We start from the raw sequence: 21,516 nt of genomic DNA on the forward strand, positions 1-21,516 counted from the left end.
CTTCCGTCTCCGCTTCTTCCAGGATTTTTCCAATTTTGTCCACGATGTCCTTAGTTCTTGCTCCTGGGAGGCAGGTCACCAGTTGGTCCTCTCTCCCTCCTGCTATGTGGCTGTCCACATGCCTCAGGATCGAGTCTCCCACTAGGATCGCTGACTTTTCCCTTCTTCCATTTTCGCTTCGGTCTCGGGTCAGTGTCTTCTGTGTGCTTCGCTGTTTCTTCTTCCAGGCATCGGCTAGCCATTTTCTTCCCCTCATGTGTGGTGTTCCTCTGTGGGTGTCTTCTTTGAGGTCATCTGTTTCTTGTTCTCCCTTCCATGTTGGTGTTGTTGTAACTTCATCTTTCATCTGAAGGTCGTTCTCTTCCACCCTCCTCCTTTATGCTTCCTCAATGAATTTCTCGAGTTCCATGACTTCCTCTTTAATGTGTCTCTCACTTATGAAGTCTTCAGCTGTCCCAGTTGGGTCCTCGGTGGTGTAAAGTCCTTCTAGCTCCTGTATCTTGTCCTCAAATTGCTTGACTTCCTTCTTCAAGGTTTTCAGCTCCTGACACCGACCGCTTACATATGACTGTCTCCCCGAGGGGAGGTAGTCATAACATATGACAGTCTGTGCAGAACACTGGAAAGCTCATCTTCTGGTTTCCCTCTGCTTCCATTGTCGTTCCCTCTGCCTGCTGTTGATGTCTTCTTTCTGCCTGCTGCTAGTATCCTCTGCTGCTGCGGGTGTCCTCTGTCTCTCTCTTTCTGCCTGCCTGTTACTGGTGTCCTCTCTCTCTCTTTCTGCTTGCTACTGGTGTCCTCTCTCTCTCTCTGCCTGCTGCTGGTGTCCTCTCTCTCTCTGCCTGCTGCTGGTGACCTCTCTCTCTCTCTGCCTGTTGGTGTTCTCTCTATCTCTGCCTGCTGCTGGTGTCCTCTCTATCTCTGCCTGCTGCTGGTGTCCTCTCTCTCTGCCTGCTGCTGGTGTCCTCTCTCTCTCTCTCTGCCTGCTGCTGGTGTCCTCTCTCTCTCTTTCTGCCTGCTGCTGGTGTCCCCTCTCTCTCTTTCTGCCTGCTGCTGGTGTCCTCTCTCTCTCTTTATGCCTGCTGCTGGTGACCTCTCTTTCTCTCTCTCTCTGCCTGTTGGTGTCCTCTCTCTCTCTCTCTGCCTGTTGGTATCCTCTCTCTCTCTCTCTCTCTCTCTCTCTCTGCCTGCTGCTGGTGTCCTCTACTGCTGCTGGTGACCTCTCTCTCTCTCTCTCTCCTGCTGGTGTCCTCTCTCTCTCTCCTGCTGGTGTCCCCCCCCTCTCTCTCTCTCTCCTGCTGGTGTCCCCCTCTCTCTCTCTCTCTCTCTCTCTCTCTCTCCTGCTGGTGTCCTTTGCTGCTGCTGGTGACCTCTCTTTCTGCCTGCTGCTGGTGACCTCTCTTTCTCTCTCTCTCTGCCTGCTGTTGGTGACCTCTCTCTCTCTCTCTGCCTGCTGCTGGTGACCTCTCTCTCTCTGCCTGCTGCTAGTGTCCTCTGCTGCTGCTGGTGACCTCTCTCTCTCTCTCTGCCTGTTGTTGGTGTCCCTCTCTCTCTCTCTGCCTGCTTGCTGTCCTTCCCTGGTGTCCTTGGTTGTAGTGACTTGGCCCTTCTTGAGGCCCTTCGTAAAGGCGCTCTCGCTAAGGCGCGCGCCTTTGCTGCTCGCCTTCGTTGCGCGCAGTTGGCTCAGCCCCTTATAAAGGGGAGTTCGGGCTCTGACCTTGCCGACATGGTGGGGGGTGGGTGGAGCTAACTATCGCCACTGCCCCTAGCTCGGGCTCCTTTCTGCCTCCTGCCTCCCGCTTCGCTCCTGTAAGTCTCCCCTCCGCCTTCTGCCTGCTCCTCGCTAGCTCTCCCAGCCGTTGCTCCAATCAGCGTGTGCCTCACACCATTGGCTCCGCCCCTGCTTCCTGCTTTTCAACACCATATTTCCAACCTGTTCCAGCTGAGAAAATTCATGGTACGTTCTACCTATGATACATTTGAGCTTACTTCCCATGCTGCAGCAATGTCAGTAACCATGAGACGCCTAGCTTGGCTTAGTGTTTCTGAGTTAGATGTAAACCACCAAGACAGGCTTGCAAATGCTCCTTGTTTGGGAGATGAACTTTTTGGTCCCTCCATGGACATGGCTACCCAAAAGTTGTCCACTCATGAGACTAGATGGGACACTCTGGTAAAGCCTAAGAAGAAGCCTCCATCATCTCGTCCTTTCCGGCAAGCTTCTTTTTACCAGAAACAGTTTGCTTCTAAACCTGCACCTCTTCCTCAACTTCAATCTAGGAGGCAGAAGCAACAAGCACGTCAGCAACAGAAACCTCAGGTTGCTCCACAAAACCTACACAGCTTTTTTGACGTGTTTCTTCAGAGCATAGCCACCGTCAACATCTTACAATCTTTTCCTCAGCTCATCGGAGGCCATCTTCAGCTTTTCATCGATCGCTGGGAGCTCATCACATCAGACCTCCTCACCATCATTCGTCAGGTTTACACTCAACATTTTCACACCCTACCTCCAGACCATCCTCCAAGAAAGTCTACTTTGGACCCTGCACAATCCTCCCTTCTTCTCCAGGAGGTTCAATCCCTTCTCCTGCTGAATGTCATTGAGGAAGATCCCCTCTCTCATCAGAATCGGAGATTCTACTCCCATTACTTCTTAGTTTCACAGAAGATGGAAGGACTGCGACCTATTCTGGATCTCAGAGCTCTCAACAAATTTCTAGTCAGGGAGACATTTTGGAAGCTTTATCCTCTCCTCAATCAGAACGACTGGCTATGCTCTCTGATCTCAAGGAAGCTTACACACATATTCCAATTCATCCAGCTTCCAGGAAATACCTCCGTTTTCAAACTCATCGTCACTACCAATACAAGGTACTTCCATTCGGCCTGGCCTCTTCTCCCAGAGTATTCACGAAGTGCCTGATTGTAGTGGCCGTATCTCTCCGATCTCACACGGCTTCCAAGTCTTTCCTTAGCTGGATGACTGGTTGATCAACACTGGAAGTAGTCCAAGCAACATCTCAAGACCATTTCTTTTCTTCAGACGTTGGGATTCAAAGTCAACTTTCCCAAATCACATCTCATTCCAACTCAACGTCTTCAGTTCATTGAAGCTATCCTAGACACCACCCTCATGAGGGCGTTTCTTCCTCAAAATTGTCTTCAGGCTCTCATCTGTCTTTGTCAGCAACTGCTTCCTCTTCAGTCCATCTCTGTCAGGCACATGATGGTTCTTCTAGGCCACATGGCTTCCACTGTACATGTGACTCCACTGGCAGATCTACACCTTCATACCCCTCAGTGGACCTTTGCCTCTTAGTGGTCTCAAGCGACAAATCGTCTCTCACAGCAAATATCTGTAATATAATCTCTTCTGCAGTCGCTTCAAAGGTGGATGACCTCTTCCAATCTATCCAGAGGTCTCCTTTTCATTTACCCCCACATCACAAGGTCATCATGACAGATTCATCACCTTATGCTTGGGGGGGCGCATTTGGACGATCCCCAGACTCAAGGTCTTTGGACTGCCAAGGAGCGGAAATTTCACATCAATTTCCTGGAACTCAGAGCAATGTTTTATGCTCTTAAGGCATTCCATCATCTTTTCTGCCCTCAAGTCCTCCTCCTTCTCACAGACAATCAAGTTGCAATGTACTACATAAACAAGCAAAGGAGGCACGGGCTCTCTCCTGTTGTGTCAGGAGGCCCAAAAAATCTAGACTTGGGCGACAGTTTGCAACTTTTTCCTAAAGGCTTTCTACATTCAAGGGGAGAAGAATGCCCTAACAGACAACCTTAGCAGAATTCTTCAGCCTCACAAATGGACTCTCAGTTCTGTAACTCCAGTCCATCTTTGCTCAACGGGGCACTCCACAAGTATACTTGTTTGCGGCTCCTCACAATCACCAGTTGCCCCAGTTTTGCTCCAGACTTCACTCTCCTCACCGTCTGGAAGCTGATGCCTTTCTCCTGGACTGGACGGGCCTGTTTCTATATGCATTCCCTCCAATCCCTCTCATGTTGAGGACTGTATTCAAACTCAATCGAGAGGCAGCCACCATGATCTCATTGCTCCACGGTGGCCCAGGCAGCATTGGCTCTCCCTTCTACTTCAACTCAGGTCCAGGGAACCAATACCTCTTCCAGTTTTTCCTACTCTACTTACTCAGCAGCAGGAATCACTTCTACATCCCAACCTGCAATCATTACACCTGACAGCTTGGTTTCTCTCAGGCTGAATTATTCCGCATTATATCTCTCTCAGCCTGTTCGACGTATTCTTGACGCCTCCAGGAAACCAGCCACTCAGCAATGTTATCAACAAAAGTGGACTAGGTTTTCTTCCTGTTGTCTGCTTCATCATCATCATGATCCCACTTCACTAGCTGTGGAATTTGTGTTAGATTATCTACTTCATTTATCTGATTCTTGGTCTCAAGTCTACATCTATCAGAGTCCATCTCAGTGCTATTACCACTTTTCACATGCCAGTCAAGGGAAAACCTCTTACTGCTCATCCTTTAGTCTCCAGATTCATGAAAGGTCTTTTCAATGTGAAATCACCTCTCAAACTTCCACCTGTTGTCTGGGACCTTAATGTAATTTTTTCCAGTTTGATGAAGCCACCATTCAAACCAATGGCCACAGCTCATCTCAAGTTTCTCACCTGGAAAGTTGTCTTCCTTATTGCTCTCACCTCTGCCAGGAGGGTCAATGTGTTACAAGCATTGGTGGCAGATCCACCCTTCACAGTTTTTCACCATGATAAAGTGGTTCTACACAGACATCCAAAGTTTCTACCAAAAGTTGTCACAAGAGTTTCATCTCAATCAATTGATTGTTCTACCAGTGTTTTTTCCTAAGCCTCATTCTCACGCTGGAAAAACCGCTTTGCACACTGGACTGTAAACGTGCTTTGGCCTATTACATCGACAGGACAAAGCCTCATCGTACTTCCCCCCTACTTTTCATCTCATTTGATCCAAACAATTTGGGGCATCCTGTTTTCAAGAGAACGACTTCCAACTGGCTGGCTGCCTGCATCTCGTTCTGTTATGCTCAGACTGGATTGGAACGGGAGAGTCGTGTCACAGCTATGGCAGCTTCTGTGGCTTTCCTCAGATCTTCTCCCATTGAGGAAATCTGTAAAGCTGCCACCTAGTCCTCAGTTCATACATTCACTTCTCACTATTGTCTGGAGTCCTTCTGGAGAAGGACTCCAGACAATAGTGAGATTGGCACTTTGGCCTATCTGTATTACAAAATTTATTCCCTAAGGCCAACACTACCACCATCCCATTCTTGTCACCCATACATGAGAATATGCTGCCTGCTTGTCCTGGGATAAAGCACAGTTACCATAACAGATATTATCCAGGGACAGCAGGCAGATATTCTCACAACCCACCCACCTTCCTGGGTTGGCTTTTTAGTTGGCTTATCTTAACTGAAGGACTGCGCGCCTACGTCGGGCGGGAAGGCACTCGTGCATGCGTGATGCGGGCTATCGCAAACTTTCTAAAGACTTAAAGTAGAGATGTACTTTTAAAGTGGTCCGTATCGTGGCTCCATCAGTGACATCACCCATACATGAGAATATCTGCCTGCTGTCCGTGGATAACACTTGTTACGGTAAGTAACTGTGCTATTTTTTACACAAGCTTTCTTTTAGCACTATACATTTATTACAGTAGTTTTATATTCAGTCATTTGGCAATGTGAAACACAAGAAAATGGCATGAACCTAAAACATAAAGATATGAGCTTTGAAAAGAGACCTCCTGCAAACTACCATGTTTCCCTGAAAATAAGGCAGTGTCTTATATTAATTTTGGTTCCAAAAAATGCATTAGGGCTTATTTTCGGGGAATGTCTTTTTTTTTTTTTTTCATGTAGAACAATCATCTCTCTCTTCCACCCCAATTCTTCCTTTCTTTCCTCACTCCTCACGTGCAGCATCTTTCCTCCCCTCCTCCTGTACAGCAGAACCCCCACCGACCCTCTCACCATGAGACTGACATACCTCGTCTCTGAGGCCTCCAAAAACAACAGTGGTGGCAGCGCTCTGAGCGGGCTGCTCCGCAGTCTTCCCCACCAGGGCAAGGTCTTCCCTCTGCAGCATCTTTCTATCCCTCCCATCACCCTGTGCAGCAGAACCCCACTAATGCTCCCATCATGACGCGGCAGAGAGATAGGCCCTAGCGGGGAAGGCCATGAAGCAGCACGTTCAGAGCACTGCCGCTGCTTTAGGAGGCCTTGGAGCGGAGGTATGTCAGGTCTTAACGGGGTGGGAGTCACTGAATGGACGAGTTTGATTTTTTTTTTTTTCAGCGAATTGGGCAGCACTAATGTCTTGGATGAAGTCAGAGAGCATCGGGGACATTTGGGGGGGCTTCAGGGGTCAATCTTAACTAGGGCTTATTTTTGGGGTAGGGCTTATATTAGGAGCACCTTTAAAAATCATGCTAGGGCTTATTTTTGGGATAGGTCTTATTTTCAAGAAACAGGGTGTTTATAGTGATAGTATCATGCACTAAAGAAGACTAAAGAAGTTGCAACTGTACTCACTCGAGGAAAGAAGAGAACGGGGAGATATGATTGAAACGTATAAATACATCACGGGACTCATCGAGTCAGAAGATGATATCTTCTGGCTCATGGGACCCTCGACCACCAGAGGGCATCCGCTGAAAATCAGGGGAGGGAAGTTTCATGGCGACTCCAGGAAGTACTTCTTCACCGAAAGAGTGGTGAATCATTGGAACAGACTCCCACTCCAGGTGATAAAGGCCAGCAGCGTGACGGATTTTAAGAAAAAATGGGATACTCTTGTGGGATCTTTAAGGGAGTAAATTCAGGGGGGGGATACTTGGAATGGGCAGACTTGGTGGGCTATAGCCCTTTTCTGCCGCTGTTTCTATGTTTCTATACATTTGACAACAGTAAATAAGGTACTATGAAACTGTGATGACCACCATCATACTGTAGCAGTTTCTGATAACCAGGTGCAGCAAAGCTACACAGACTGAAAATCCACCTTTTTGATATAGCTTTCAATCCTTAACCCTCCTCCTCTGCCCTCAAACCCAGTCCGCTGATTAACCGTTCCCCTTAACTGTATCTGGCATCCTGTTTGTCTGTCTTGCCTGTTTAGATTGTAAGTTCTTTCAAGATTATTATGTTAGGTTATATTATATAATTATAAAAAAAAAAATGTTGGGGTAAGTGTTTGCATTGGTCTTATTTTTATCTGTTCTATTGGATAAAAGGGGGCCCAAAGTGAGGAAGGAAAATGAAACTTTTACATTTTTAGTATCTTGAATTGCTTATACCTTTTCTGTCTCTGAATTACAATATGTACTATACCTGCATACAAGTTAGCACTCTCACAAAGCGTGTATTGATTTCAGGTCAATAGACAGCCAGCTGAAACTATGGAACGTTGGCAAACCACACTGTCTACGCTCATTCAAAGGCCACATTAATGAAAAGAACTTTGTGGGTTTTCTTATTCTTTGTGACTCTGCCGTGCTGAGTGCATCTGGTAGCGCTATAGAAATAATTAATAGTGGTAGTCTTATGAATCCATCTCATGTTAGCACAAAGAATCTTTCCAGATTTTGCTGGAATAGCGATTACCTGTGAACTACTGGATCCAAACATCTCAGGATTTTACTTGCTTATCCTTTGGAGAAGAATATTCTGTTTTAACATTCCAGCAGTCATTTGAAGCAAAATTTTTCAGTATAACTGGATTTTGCCTTCTCATTTGCCTTCCGTTTTCAACTTTGATGCCTCAGACCTAGGATATAAAACAATGTTCTTGTACAATCTAATTCTATTCCTGGACTAGTGGGTTATTTTCCTATACTCACCAGAGCTTGTAGGAAGCCTCATTACATAGTCTTGAGCCCTTCCCCTCTTACCTCAGGACTTGCCCCCCTTCCCAGGAATCCAGTTTCTTCCCTGCAAGTCAGAGCTTGTCTTCCCTGCTCATGTTATTTTCTTTGCAGATTCCATCCTTATGCTGCAGAGACCCCATGGGGATAGCTCTGGCTGTGGGAGATCATAGACTTAGGGGGAAGTCTTTCCAAGGGGTTGGCTGCCTAGCAGTGCACACTCTGAACAGCCTGCACTTTCCAGTCAGGGCTAAGGGACCGTTCCCTTGGGAGCTGGCTCACCCCAGGTTTATCCACTAGTGGGTTTGAGTGCAGACTGTAGCTTCATGGAGGTGTGTTCGAGATAAGGGCCAACTTCGCCCCTCCACCAGGTCATGCATGTGGTGTGTTCCAGGGGCAGAAGTCCCTGGCCGCAGGACACGAGCAGTCAGAAGACCAGCAGTCCAGTTTGCAAAGCTTGTTGAGGCAGAGGATCCTCCTGTAAGCTAATTCAGCTTCTATCTGCAGAATTCCTGCACACAACATAGCATAGTGAGTACAGAGCTGACAGTCTGTCAGAGATTTTGGGGTGGGTCCTTAAAAGTGGGCAGTTTGGGAGTTAGTCCTAGTCCACCCTTCCCTTAAAATCCTAAAATCACTGCTTTTTGGAATGTTCCTGTGCTTTTCCTGAGTTATTTTCTTTTGAAAATTGTACAGCAGCCATCTTAGATTTTTTTTAATTGGAATTTTGTTATTTTTTGGCCTCTACAAGCTTCATTTTTGCAATAAAACCATTCAGATGGAGTTCCCAAGGCAGGATACTTTATATTCATTCCTTGTTTGTGGTAGGTAGCTTTCTGGCAAGCGGCCGTGTTCCACATGCTCTGCGGCATGGGAGGTGGGCAGAATTTTGTTGGCCTTAGTACCCTTGACCTCTGAAGGGGGTCCTTCCGCTGTTCCTGCCTGCCGGCACTGGAAATTGTAAAAAAACGGGCCCAAGGAGTGCGGAATTGCCGCCCCAATGAAACACAAACACAATTTGGCAGCCAAATCTCACAAGTCCTCTAAGAGTTCCAAGAAGGGTCCACAGGAGGCGGCTTCTGCCCCAGATGATGGGTTTTCTCCCAAATTTATTAACATGATGCCAGCCACCTTTCCGCAAGCATCCTCACTGGATGTGGGGACCCTTTCTTCCCAGGGCACGGGGATTCTTCCCTGCTTTACTGGCAGTCCCAGTCCCAGTTAGTGTGCCAGCTGTTTTCATGGTTGACCCAGATGCTCTGACCATGCCCTTAAATATGCAGACGGGCACCACTACAACAGGGAATGTTGCAACCCTTGCGGATCTCCAGGATCAAGATCCGGGTGGACCCTCAGATCTGGGGGAAGATCCTACAATGTGGAGATTTTTTTAAGCACTCACATTTTGTGGATTTAATCTCTTGAGTCCCTTCAGAAGTTGAAGCTGGGCAGTCTATCGCTGTGGAATGTTCCCTCATGAGTGATCAGAGGCTACAGTCCACTGCCTTTCCTGATCATCATGACATTGGGAGGCACCTGAGGGCCCCTTGAAATGTGTTCCACGTTTTACAGCCGTTATAATCTCAGTCAATACTCTGGCATTGGTAAACCATTCATAATACCACAACTATATCTCTCAATGCCACTCTCTCTTCTTAATAGATTGCTTTAGTCAAACTATCAGGGCTTCAGACATGCCAAATGGCATGTCTGAAGCCCTGATAGTTTGACTAAAGCAATCTATTAAGAAGAGAGAGCCACGTTCTGCAACAGCATTATCAGTTTGTGGCACTGCCCTTCGTGTTGGCAACGGTGCCCAAGACCTTCATCAAGGTGATGGTGGCGGTGGAAGCCCATCTGCATACTCTGGGAGTTTTGGTTCACCCTTATTTGGACAACTGGCTGATAAGGGCCCTGTCAGAATCCGAGGAGCATCAGGTGGTTCATCAAGTCATTCAGTTGCTTAAGTGCCTGGACTGAGTGATCAAGTTCAGGAAGAGTCACCTCAGGCTGACGCAGGACTTGGAATACCTGGGGGTTCGCTTCTACACGGATCAGAACAAGGTGTTCCTGCCCGTGTTATTTCAGGAGAAGTTGTGTCAGGTCAGAGATTTCCTGGCCACTCTGGTGCCGATGGCCTGGCAGTATTTCCAGGTTCTGGGGACCATGTTGGTGATGATTGAGGTGGTTCCTTTTTTCACCCGCTGCAAAATGCCCTGATTTTGCACCGGAGCCCACAAAGAGATTCTCTGTATTCTACCAAAAACGACTGTGGCTTGGAGCAGTTTAGCCTGGTGGCTTCTCTCTCTCTCTGGCTCTGGCTCTGGCTCTCTGTCTCGCTCTCTCTCTGTCTCTGTCTGTCTCTCTCTGTCTCTCTCTCTGGCTCTCTCTCTCTGGCTCTTCTCGGTGCTTCTTGATGATTTCATTTGGGTAAGTAGAATTCAATTTTTTTTTTCCTCCTTTTATGCACTGTGCAATAGGATTATGTATAGACAGACCTTGGAAAAAGACCTTGGAAAACCCTTAGATTGATTGTACGTTAGACTGGATAACACACTGGTGAAAAGTTCCAGTAATATTGTGGGGTTTTATACTTGGTGAGATTTTACTTATCAATAGACTTTGTATTTTTGATTGATAGACAGAGTGAGATAGAAATCAAAAGACCTTCTGGAACCCTTAAATTCTTTTAGACTGGATGACACACTTGTGAAAAGTTTTAGTAATATTTTGGGTTTTATGTTTGGTGAGATTTTACTATCAAAAGGCTTTGTAGTGTTACCTGTGCCAGTTTGCATTGTATGATTTGCTATTATATGTTTGCTAGAGTGTGTTGCATTTAAGAATATTTGAGCTGTTCTGAAGAAAAGCAGGGTTCAAAGTGAAAACAGTCACTCAATTAAGACACGCCACAGCTGTACTAATAACTTTTACTTTTTTACCTTGTGCTTTTAATTCTATTTCTTGTCAGTCTCTGCCCTGGTGAAAGGCCCAGTGCACACAGGACTGGAACTGGCAGCTGACACCTCTGTTCTTTTAACAGACCTTATATTTTTTCCTGCTACACTTCTGCCTGTAAATTTCAGGTAGTAACCAGTGTGGGCATAAGTGTATTATTTATGCCAATGACTCTTGCCTAACACGCTTTACCTCGATTTTCTACCTATTAACTAAAGTTCTACCTATTAACTAAAGTCTCTCTCCTTCATCAGTGGGAGCATTTCAATCTCAAAGGCTACACACAGACAGGGACATTTAGAAGGCCATATAAATATATGAGCAAGGCCCACGAACCAAGGCAGACTTCTGCAGCCTCAAATATGAACCCTTTTGATTTTCAAGAACTTACAGATATTGTACACAAATATTTTGATAAGAAAGGGGGTCCATATGAGGGTAATTTTCCAGAACACACATGGCACGATATTCAGAAACAAATGGTTTCTCATTCTCAGGAGTTTAGAAAGAAAACAAATAAAAGAAAATGCCTTTTCATTCAAGAAATATTAAGGGGAGTTATTAGCCTAAGACAAGAAAACACTGACTTGAACACTCAGTGCCATCAGCTGTCCAAAGACTTAGATGAGGCACAAATTAATATATCCATGCTAAGAACCCAAATTGTTCAAGCTACAATCAGACTCTCTGTCTCTTTTCCTCTGAACTCTATAAGGCAGGGAAACTGCGTTGCTCTCTACTTAATTGTAATGCTTATAAATATTGCTTTTCTGTAAGCCTATTTCTATAATATATTCTTTATGCAATCACCTCTGGCTGTGCCTTTTTGATTCTACTTCCTGGTGAATGTTCAGTGAGGGAAATGAACCTGGGACCTGGCATTTGTAAGGGCGCCTCTCAAGTGACCCCACCAACCATATATTGTGGGGGCCACTAACAAACTTTACACCCACTTCCTACAAGCTCTGGTGAGTATGGGAAAATAACACACTGGTCCAGGAATAGAGTGTGGATTTACAAAAAAGAAGATTAGCAAAGGTAAGAACTTAATCTTTCGTTCTTCCTTGCAGGGATCAGGAGCCAGTGTCTGCCCCAATTGACCTTAAGTTTGACTCGCTGATTCTTTCCCCAGTGTACAATCTACCCCCTCCCCCAACTTTTCACATACTTGCTCCTGGCATATCTCCATAATAATTATTCTGTTTTCATACTTGTACTACACAGCTTTCAGTGAGTTTGAGCTATGTGCTGCCCAATATCCCACTCTGCTCACAAGGCCAGGAGTTCAAACTTAACTGCAAGCTATGTTTTACAAGAAGAAATCAGAATAGTTGTTCAAAAGGTGACACCAAAAACAGGCCTCCAAAGAAAGTAAGGGAGAAATTAAAAACCGGAGGGGGTCTGGGACTGCCAAATTGAAAGGAGTGGTGTAGAAGCAGGATTTGGGAGGTTGACAGGGTATCTGCTGCTTAGTAATCTAAGGAAATGCTGTGGGTCTCGCAACATTTGCCATGGGATCTCCCAACAGTCATTTTTTAACTACGGAAACTGCCAGGCAGAAGTGTAAAGGGATCACTTCTGCCCTGCCTTACCGCTGCACCACAAGGGTAGACCTGCAGGGGGACCAGGAGGGAAGGGGAGGGGCGAGCTAGTTGCACAAAGTCACTGGGAGGGCAGGATTAACAGCAGCTCCGGCTCCCCACACCACTGGACCACCAGGGCAGTACTGGAAGCCCACGTGGGTTCGGGATGGGGTTAGCTTGAATATAAGCCGAGACCACCATTTTTGGGCCATTTTTTGGTCCAAAAATCTGTTTGTTTGTATATACCGTATATAAATACTGCCCTTGCTAGCACAGCATGGAATTACATGTGACCTATCCGTGGCTCACTGCACCGCTATCATCAAGAGTACCTCTTACAAGAAAGCAGTTTCACTTTTTCAAACATTGTTTCTCTGTTTTCCATTATTTGAAAAATGAGCTTTCTGACAGTATTTGTCTATCATGATGAGTTTTATTTATCTCTTTTATAGGAAGTGAAAACAACTCTCTGTACCTGTATTACAAGGGCCTCTCAAAGACCTTGCTTACCTTCAAATTTGACACTGTCAAAAGTGTTCTAGACAAAGACAGGAAGGAAGATGACACAAATGAGTTTGTGAGTGCAGTGTGCTGGCGAGCACTGCCTGATGGGGTAAGATTCTAACAATACCATTTCAGTATGTGTTTTATTTGCTATACCACCTTTCACAAATGGCAACAAGGCAGTTTTACAATTCCTGCTTGGGATGGGCAGTCAAAAATAGATGGCGGTGTATGTCTCAAAAGTCATGCAAAGCTCTTAACTACTACAACTGCTATTAATTATTTCTATAGTGCTACTAAGCAAATGCAGTGCTATACTCATAGGAAGGTACTATTTCTGTCCCTAGCAGGCTCGCAATCTAAGTTCTTGTACGTGTGGCAATGGAGTGCCAAGTGACCTGCCCAGGGACATAAGGAGGCTACAGTTGATGCTTTAGGATGTGGAGTTTATGCATTAAAAGTAACTGAATACTGCCAGGGGACAGGGTTTGACTTTCCAACTCAGGTAGTCTCCTCCAATCCGATCCCGATCCATGCATGCAAATAAGGGGAATCGGCATGCAAAGCAGGAAGGAAGTGATTCACTAAACTTACTGACTGGCTGGCCGATCAAAAAGCTAGCGACTGGTGAGGACCAATCCCTTGTACTAAAACCCTGCTCTCTGCCTCGATTTCTCCTGCTCTGGCCGCCCTCCCACTCTTTGCTCTCTGCCCCGACTCTCCAGCCCTGCTCAGCCCTGACTCACCTGCCCTTCCCCGCATTGCGAGCCTGTGGTTTTAACCCACGGGTTTAAAGTGGGTTAAAACCACGAGCTCACAAAGTTAAAAAAAATAGTTTAAAAAAAGAAAAAAAACAGGCACAAAGGACCATCAACACATGCGCAGACCATCTACAGTCTAGGAAGATGTCTGCACATGTTCAAGGATCACTCTCCATCGATCCATGCAGTTGGTGGGGGGGGGGGGGGGTGTACCAACGATCGCCTCCATTTGAATGCAATCTGGCACGGATTGGACACGGAAAGGGGGTTAGTGAATCTAGCCCATAGTCAGATGTTAGCAGTAGAGGAGAAGGGCATAGTTAAGAGAGACTTGCCTGATGAATTGAGTTCCTGGGGATGAGTATAAGGATAGATAAGAGAAGAGAGATTTTGAGGAGCTACTGAGTGAATGCACTTGTAGGTCAATAAGAGGAATTTGAACTGTATGCGGAGATGGATAGGAAGCCAGTGAAGCGACTTGAGGAGGGGAGTGATTTGAGTATAGGAACTCTGGGATCATATAAGTCGTGCAGCAGCATTTTGAATGGATTGAAGGGGGAGAGAGGTAGTTAAACAGAAGACAAGTAAGAAGAAAGTTGCAGTAATCTAGGTGAGAGGTTATAAGGGTATGGATAAATGTTTTGGTAACGTGCTCAGAGAGAAAGGGTTGGATTTTGGCTTCGATATAGAGAAAGAAAACGGCAGGTTTTGGCGGTCTGGTGTATTTTTGCAGAGGAAAGAGAAGAATCAAAGATGACCCTAAGGTTGTGGGCTGATGAGACTGGGAGGATGACTGCTATCCACTGAGATAGAGTAGGGAGAGGAGAGGTAGGTCTGGACGGAAGGTTAAGTGGTTCAATCTTGGCCATGTTCAGTTTTTTTCTTTTGCCTTTTTTCCATATTGAAACAAATCATTTTAAGGCCTGTTCATGCTATATATGAAATTTATTTTGCTGATATTCATCAAATTTGGTAGGTTCCAGCTACTCTTGGCAAATATCACAAACATGCATTCTATGGCCACAGAAATAATATGAATTGAACCCACACTGATAGAATTCTTTACTGAAGAAATAAACGCTCTAGATCAGGGGTGTCCAACCTTTTCGCTGAAAATTTTTTTTCTGAGGCCGCACTAACACTAGCTGATGAGCAAAAATAAGGTTGAGCAGGTCCCAAATTAGCAATCACTAATATATTAGATGTACATATCTAATAATAAATCTTCATTAAAGGGACACTGTGAAGAGGAACTCAAAAATACTTACCCTGACTGAGTGATCCTCCACGTACACCGCTGACAGTGGGAGCAGCCACAGGTTTCCGCATCCCCATTCTGAGGCGCGGGGATGCTTAATTAGCTGTCAGCAGCACACATGGAGGATCGTTTAATCAGGGTAAATATTACTGCTTTTTTGGGCCTCCACTTTGAGCTTAGGCTCCCTCAAAATAAATATCTCCCCTGCTGTAGCTAGTAGAGATCCCCAAGCCTCACCAACTGACAGCCACCTCCTCCCCCTCCAACTTCCCAAGTTCTGCAGCTGGCAGCAATATTGCAGAGCTACTGCCTTCCCTCCTCCCTTCCCCCCCTCCCTTGGCTTTCATGCATGCATGCATGAAAGCAGGGGCAGCTTGTGGATATTGCCATTGGCTGTAAAGCTTGGAGATTTTGAGTTGCCAGACTGAAGAAAGATGTCTTCAGTAGGCAGGGCTTGGGAATCCCCACTATCTCAAATGTTTATAAATTGCACTCAGGCAGGGAGAAACTTTGGTGCCCATCCACTAATTTTGAGCTCCAGTCCCTCCCCCAAATCAGCTGTATATGACTACGCCACTAAATACAAAAATAATTGTGATGCACATATCCCAAAGCTAACATATTAAAGTTAATAAATTCAAAATAAAACAAATTTTTCTACCTTGTTGTCTGGATGTTTTGTTTCTCCATCATCTTGGCCCCAGTTTCTCTTTCTGCTTTTTCTCTTATCTTCAACTAATTCTCTTTCCAGTATCTGCTGTCCATTTTTTCTCCTCTTCTCTCATTCCATTTCCTTCTTATGCCTGTCTCCAACGTACACTTCTCCCTCCTTATTCGCGGGGGATACGGGCAGAGCCGGACCGCTAATGGCGAAAAACAGCGAATATCCGGCTCTGACCCACCCCCGCCTCCTTTCCGCCTTCGCACGGCATCCCGGCCTTACCTGGTGGTCTAGCTGGTTTTCGGGGCAGGAGCAATGTCCCTACGCTCCTGCCCCGTGCAGATAGCCATTAGGAAATGGCTGTGGGGAGTTCCAGTAGTCAATTGCACCATCTCTTTTCCTCTCTGACACCCAATTCTCCCTTTCTATTATCTCCCTTACCTCTGTATCTCTTTCCCTCACTCCTTCCATTCTTATGGCTCATGCTCCCCTCCCTTTTTCCCTTCATTCTATGTCCTAAGTTCATGCCCCTCCTTCTTCCTTCCATCATTTTTCCTAAGTTTGTGCTCCCTCCCTCCCTTCTGTGCCCCGGGTGTTTACCTTCAGGCTAGCTCCCTCCTCACTGCTAGTCATTTTTTTTTGCTCAAAGCCGCAGGCAGCGCCTCCCTCTCAAGTCCCAACACACCCTTCTCCCTCCCTTCTGTGCTGCGGGTGTTTACTGTCCTGCCTGCTCCCTCCTTCATCTTGCTGCAGCTTTTGCTCAAAGCCGTGGGCAGCGGATCCCACGCGCCTCCTGTGGCTTATTATGACGTCGGAGGGAACACTTCCAGGTCAGCCGCAAGAGGCACATTGGATCCGCTGCCCGCAGCTTTGAGCAAACGCTGCAGCAAGACAGAGGAGGGAGCCGGCAAGACGGTAAACACCCGGGGGCGGCAAAGGAAAACACTGCATCGCCCTTGACTTTCAAGCAGGGCTGCACAAAATACTTCATGGGGCCACAGGATGGACACCCCTGCTCTAGATCTTGGATTGATTTGGCATTCGTTGTGTCGATGTATATTTCAGCTATGTTGCCAGACATTTGGCTCCCTCTCAAAGGCTGTCTTTCTAGACTGTTTGCTCTGTAGTGCTTATTTCAGTCATGTTGAATATTTGTTCTGGGCTGTGGAACTTAGAATGGAGAAGATGATTTATAATACTGTGGAGAGCTAAGTATATGCACCAATTTATTTTATTTCTTCATGCCTATTGAAAGGGATATTATGTTAAGGGAAGCGTGTAAAGAAGTGCAGTAAAGGTTCTCAAGGGAAGCAAGCACAGATGACTTAGGCAGTTAAATTAATATAAATATTTTGTTTATTGTGCATTTCTTTTCAGTATTATTCAAATATGTTTTTTTTTTCTTCCAAATCTTATTTACTTGGATAGTAGGGAAAAAACCCACTTATTGGGGAATTTCATCAAGCACCTCTAACTGATTTAGTGCACACTAATGATTAGCGCTCATTAAATGCTAAGATGCCCATAAGAATATAATGGGTGTCTTAGCATTTAGCATGTGCTAAATCGTTTAGCACCCTTTGATGAATTCTCCTTAGTGTTTCAAACTTGCTTATGTAGCCTAGAAACAAAGCAATAGATTTGAAATTTAGACTTTTTAATAATCAAAGTAAATGAAAGTTAAAACCAAAACATGAGCAAAGATTATGGCCCTCTTTTACTAAGCTGTGGAAGAAGTTTCTACCATGGTCTGGAGCACTAAGGCCCGGATTCTATAAACAGCGTCCCAATTATAGGCAGCAGTAGGCATCCTACCGCTGTCTAACTAGCCAATTGGGACGCTCGTTTTTAGAAAAAAAAGCTCCAGAGGTAGGCTGCCTACATTGGAGTTGCCTCCGGGAGCCTAGGGAGGCACGCAAGCCCGGCTAGGCATGGTTTGGCCCAGAAGTAGCCTTAAGTAGACCTATGTGGCTGTATGCATCTCCCTAGGCCAGCGGGAGACACATACAATGTAGGCCAGCAAAATGCTGGCCTACATTGGAAGTAGATGCAGCCATAGAGCTTATCGAGGCAAGGAATCTTTCTGCTGCGATAAGTTTAGTGGCCGCAATTGCGGCTGCCAGTCCCCTCACCTCCCCAAATGAAAGCGGCAGTAGGGATGCCCAATCCCTCCTGCCTGGAACATCCCCCCCTACCCCACCCCCAGAACAAAAGCAGCAGGAGGGATGCACAATCCTTCCTGCTGGAAACTCCCCACTCCCTCTGTAGATCGCCAGCAGGAGTGTGCCCAATCCCTCCTGCCATACCCCTGCCCCCCTCCCTCCTCGTAGATAGCACTGCACTCTCCTGCTGGCGATCTACGGGGGGTCCAGTAGGAAGGGTTGGGCTTTTGTTCGGGGGAGGGGGTGCTCCAGGCAGGAGGAACTGGCCATCCCTCCTGCTGCGTTTGGGGGGATGGGAGGACTGGCGGCCGCAACTGCAGCCACTAAACTTATCGCAGAAGGGAGATCCCTTGTCGCGATAAGCTTAGTGGCCGCATCTAATTACAATCTAATTCTCTAACCAGCATCTGTAACATGGACGTCAGTTAACCTCAAGAAATCCTCTCAACCTACATTTTTTTTTCTTTTTTTAAATTCAGCTAAGTAATTACACCTCTCCCTCCGTTTTCGCTGTGATAGGGGCGTTCTGAGCTCCCTTGGGATAACGGTATAGAAAATTGAATAAATAAATAAAATGAACTGACCTGCGAATACAGAAAAACTGTAAATAACTTTTTCATATGTTGTTTGCGGTTTTCTATTAAAAGCCATCATGAATATGGTGAAACCATGAATAACATGGTGGGAGACCTGGCCTGTTCCTGAAGGAGAGGCAAAACACGGTGAAGTACGTGCTGGGAATCAGCGATTTTCTCTGTAAACGCTTGGAATCAGCTATTTCTCTATGCAAGTTGATGTCATTTGGGGGGAGGAGCCAGCAAGCTAAAAACGTGAATAATTGAAACCGCTAATACGGAGGGAGAAGTGTAGCCTTCACCATATCATCTGGTAGCAATTTCCATATTTTGTGTTGGCTGAAAAAATGTTCTGGAATATGTTTAAAATGTGTTAATCGTTAGTTTCATAGAAGGGACCACTAGTGCTTCTGGAATGATTAAATAACCATTCATTATCCACTTTTCTACACTATTTTTTTATTTTATCTTTCCTTTCTAGTGTCTCTTTAAGTAAGAGTCATAACTTGTTTAGCCTTTCATCATAAAGGAGCCATTCCATCACCTAATTATTTTTGTTTCCTTTCTTTATACTTTTTCTATTTCTGCTATACATATTTTTTTAGGGATAACCCAAAAATAAATAAAGGGGAACTTGTATCAACAATAACTAACAAAATCAAGTCTGAAAGGGAAATGCTGTATTCACTTTTCAACAAAAAAATCCCACAGACCAACACCAATTTTGAACAATAGTAGTATTTGCTGAATTGCGGTTTGTTGTTTATCTTACTTACCATGGACCCCTGAAGAAGGCGTGTTTTCCGAAACATGGACCTTGTTGGGTCTTTTGGTTTGTAGAAAGGTGGTATTAGTTACCGCATTTAACAATGGGTAAAATAAACATAGCCTGCATCTTGTACATATTGTCTGCAGTTTTCTCTTTGTTTTTTTTTAGAGCTAATACTGCCCCAGCTGGTGATTAATAAAAAAAAAGTAGCTTCTCCTGTTTTGGTTCCAAGATATCCAAATGGAATTCATTTAAAGCATCTAGAAACTTTACCTCCTTAGCATGCCCTCAGGAGATATTCACACATTGCTATAGTGTTGCCAATTTGATTAGTTTATCTAATCTGTTAATATGCCACAGTCAATTTCTTCATCTCAATCAGTTAAACAGTACCCCTACGGTTATACTTTTCTCTGTCTCAAATGGAATTTTTGCCCATAGGGATTCAAGTCACAGTTTTTCTTTCTGTACTTTTCCTTTATCTTATTTGTATGTATGCCATCCATAAAATATCATTTCAATATATTTTGTAATTGGTAGTATAGGGACATGTTTACTAAGGTGCGGTAAACAGTTAGCATACTGTTATCGCTAGACCACACTAGTGCCTAGTGCATACTGCCTGTTTGGTAAACGTCCACTGCTTAGCACAGGATGGGGTAGAGATTGAGCAGAGACTACATATTGCAGTCAGTACATGTTGTCATTGTGTAGTTAACTCAGGTTCACTTAATGCCATCTCAATAGCACCTGCAAGTAAAGTGTGTTAAGGACTATGGCCTAGATTCGCTAAACCTCCAAACCGTGTGCGATCCGTTTCCATTTACATGCCGGCCGACTAATTCAGTAAAAGCCTGCATGCAAATGGGGACAATCGTTAACACGCCCCCTACCCATGGCCAGAGCGAGCCCCGCTCATGCACACATCCTGACATATCAGCCCAGCCCAGATCTCTCTTACCTGCTCCTGGACTCTCCTGCTCTCTGCTGCTGTTCCCTGCAGTGCAAGCCCATGATTTTAAAGCGGGCCTGCACTTTGGAGAACGGCGGCAGAGAGCAGGAGAGTCCGGGAGCAGGCAAGAGAGATTGTGGCAGAGTAGGGCAGGCAGGAGAGATCTGGGCCTGGGGGAGTGTTGGCCCTGCCCAACACCCCCTCAGGCCCCGATCTCTCCTGTCTGCCCCGATCTCTCCCTCACCCCCCTCCCGGCATGGCCCTTCCACCCCCAACATCAAAAAGTTGGGAGCAGGAGGGGTGCTCAGTCCCTCCTGCTCTTAGGCCTCCCACCTTCGGCCCACCCCTGGTCTGCACAGGTGGTCGGGCCCGGCCCACCCACCCCGTTACCTTTGAAATAGTTGGGAGCAGGAGGGGTGCCCAGTCTCTCCTACTCCTACGACAATCTTCGGGAGCAGGAGTAAAGTCTCAATGATGCTGGCCGGCCTAGCAAAGGTCACGAGGCTACCGGATAAAACCGTGTCTAAATTAATCCTAGCGGCAGCTGTGACCAAGTTAAAAAGTACACGGAGCTGCCGCTGCTGGTCAGGGAAGGGAGTGCAGAGAGAAACAAAACGGCAGCAGGAAGATGCGGCCTGTAAAGGGGGAGGGGTTGCACAGAGAAAAATTTGACTGCAGCAGGAAGTTGCAGCGCCGGCACTATAGGAGGTGCCTTGTAGCAGAAGGCAAGTCAGCTGTCCGGCGCTTCTCATCCTCCTCTGTGAGCCACGGCACACTTAGAATCTCAGGAGGCACACTAGTTGCAATACACTGATTTATACAATAGGGTGTAGTACAGTAGAGTGTATAAACCAGAACAAAGTTTATAAAACATAATGAAGTGCCCAAAACATAATTACTTATATAGGTAAGGATATTGTTAGTAGTGATAAACTGTATTTTGAGATACTTATCTGCAAAAGAGTTTAGTATCCTACTAATAAATCACAAAAGTATTAAATTATTGTGACAGTTATTCCGGAGATAAGAGTTATTATGATAAAGTATTTTTTGCTTCCACTGATTTTCTCCTAAAGGAGCTATGCCTATATTATCATTTCAGATGTCTTATTAATTCGCTTCAGGATCGGCAACTTTATGGAGTAAAAAATCTTCAGTACTATACAATAAGAATGAGAAAATATCACCACTTAACCATTAATACAAAAGAGTTTTGTCACTTTGTTAAATAATAAACCTCATAAGCTTTATAAAAGGTATTAATGCACACAATGATCAGAAATGTCTGAGTGGAAAAGTGAATCTCTGGAAATTTTTTCTAAAATGTTGGCTTCAGAAATTTCAAAAGAAAAACTTTAACTCACTTGTTAAAAATTGTGGCATGTTGCATGAGTAATGGTATATACTAGTGGTTCCCAACCCTGTCCTGGAG

General features: G+C 45.5%; 1 protein-coding gene across 5 annotated transcripts in view; it reads left to right on the forward strand.

Annotated features, from left to right (window-relative positions):
- Positions 1-21,516, forward strand: part of COP1 (COP1 E3 ubiquitin ligase) — a 468,098-nt gene that overhangs the window by 344,637 nt on the left and 101,945 nt on the right. For all 5 annotated transcript variants that reach the window (XM_033917061.1, XM_033917057.1, XM_033917058.1 and 2 more), the window contains one exon: positions 12,895-13,055. In XM_033917061.1, coding sequence (XP_033772952.1) covers positions 12,895-13,055 — 161 coding nt within the window. The remainder of the gene's footprint in view (positions 1-12,894; positions 13,056-21,516) is intronic.

Source organism: Geotrypetes seraphini, chromosome 12 (genome assembly GCF_902459505.1).
Source record: "Geotrypetes seraphini chromosome 12, aGeoSer1.1, whole genome shotgun sequence".
Taxonomy (NCBI): Eukaryota; Metazoa; Chordata; class Amphibia; order Gymnophiona; family Dermophiidae; genus Geotrypetes; species Geotrypetes seraphini.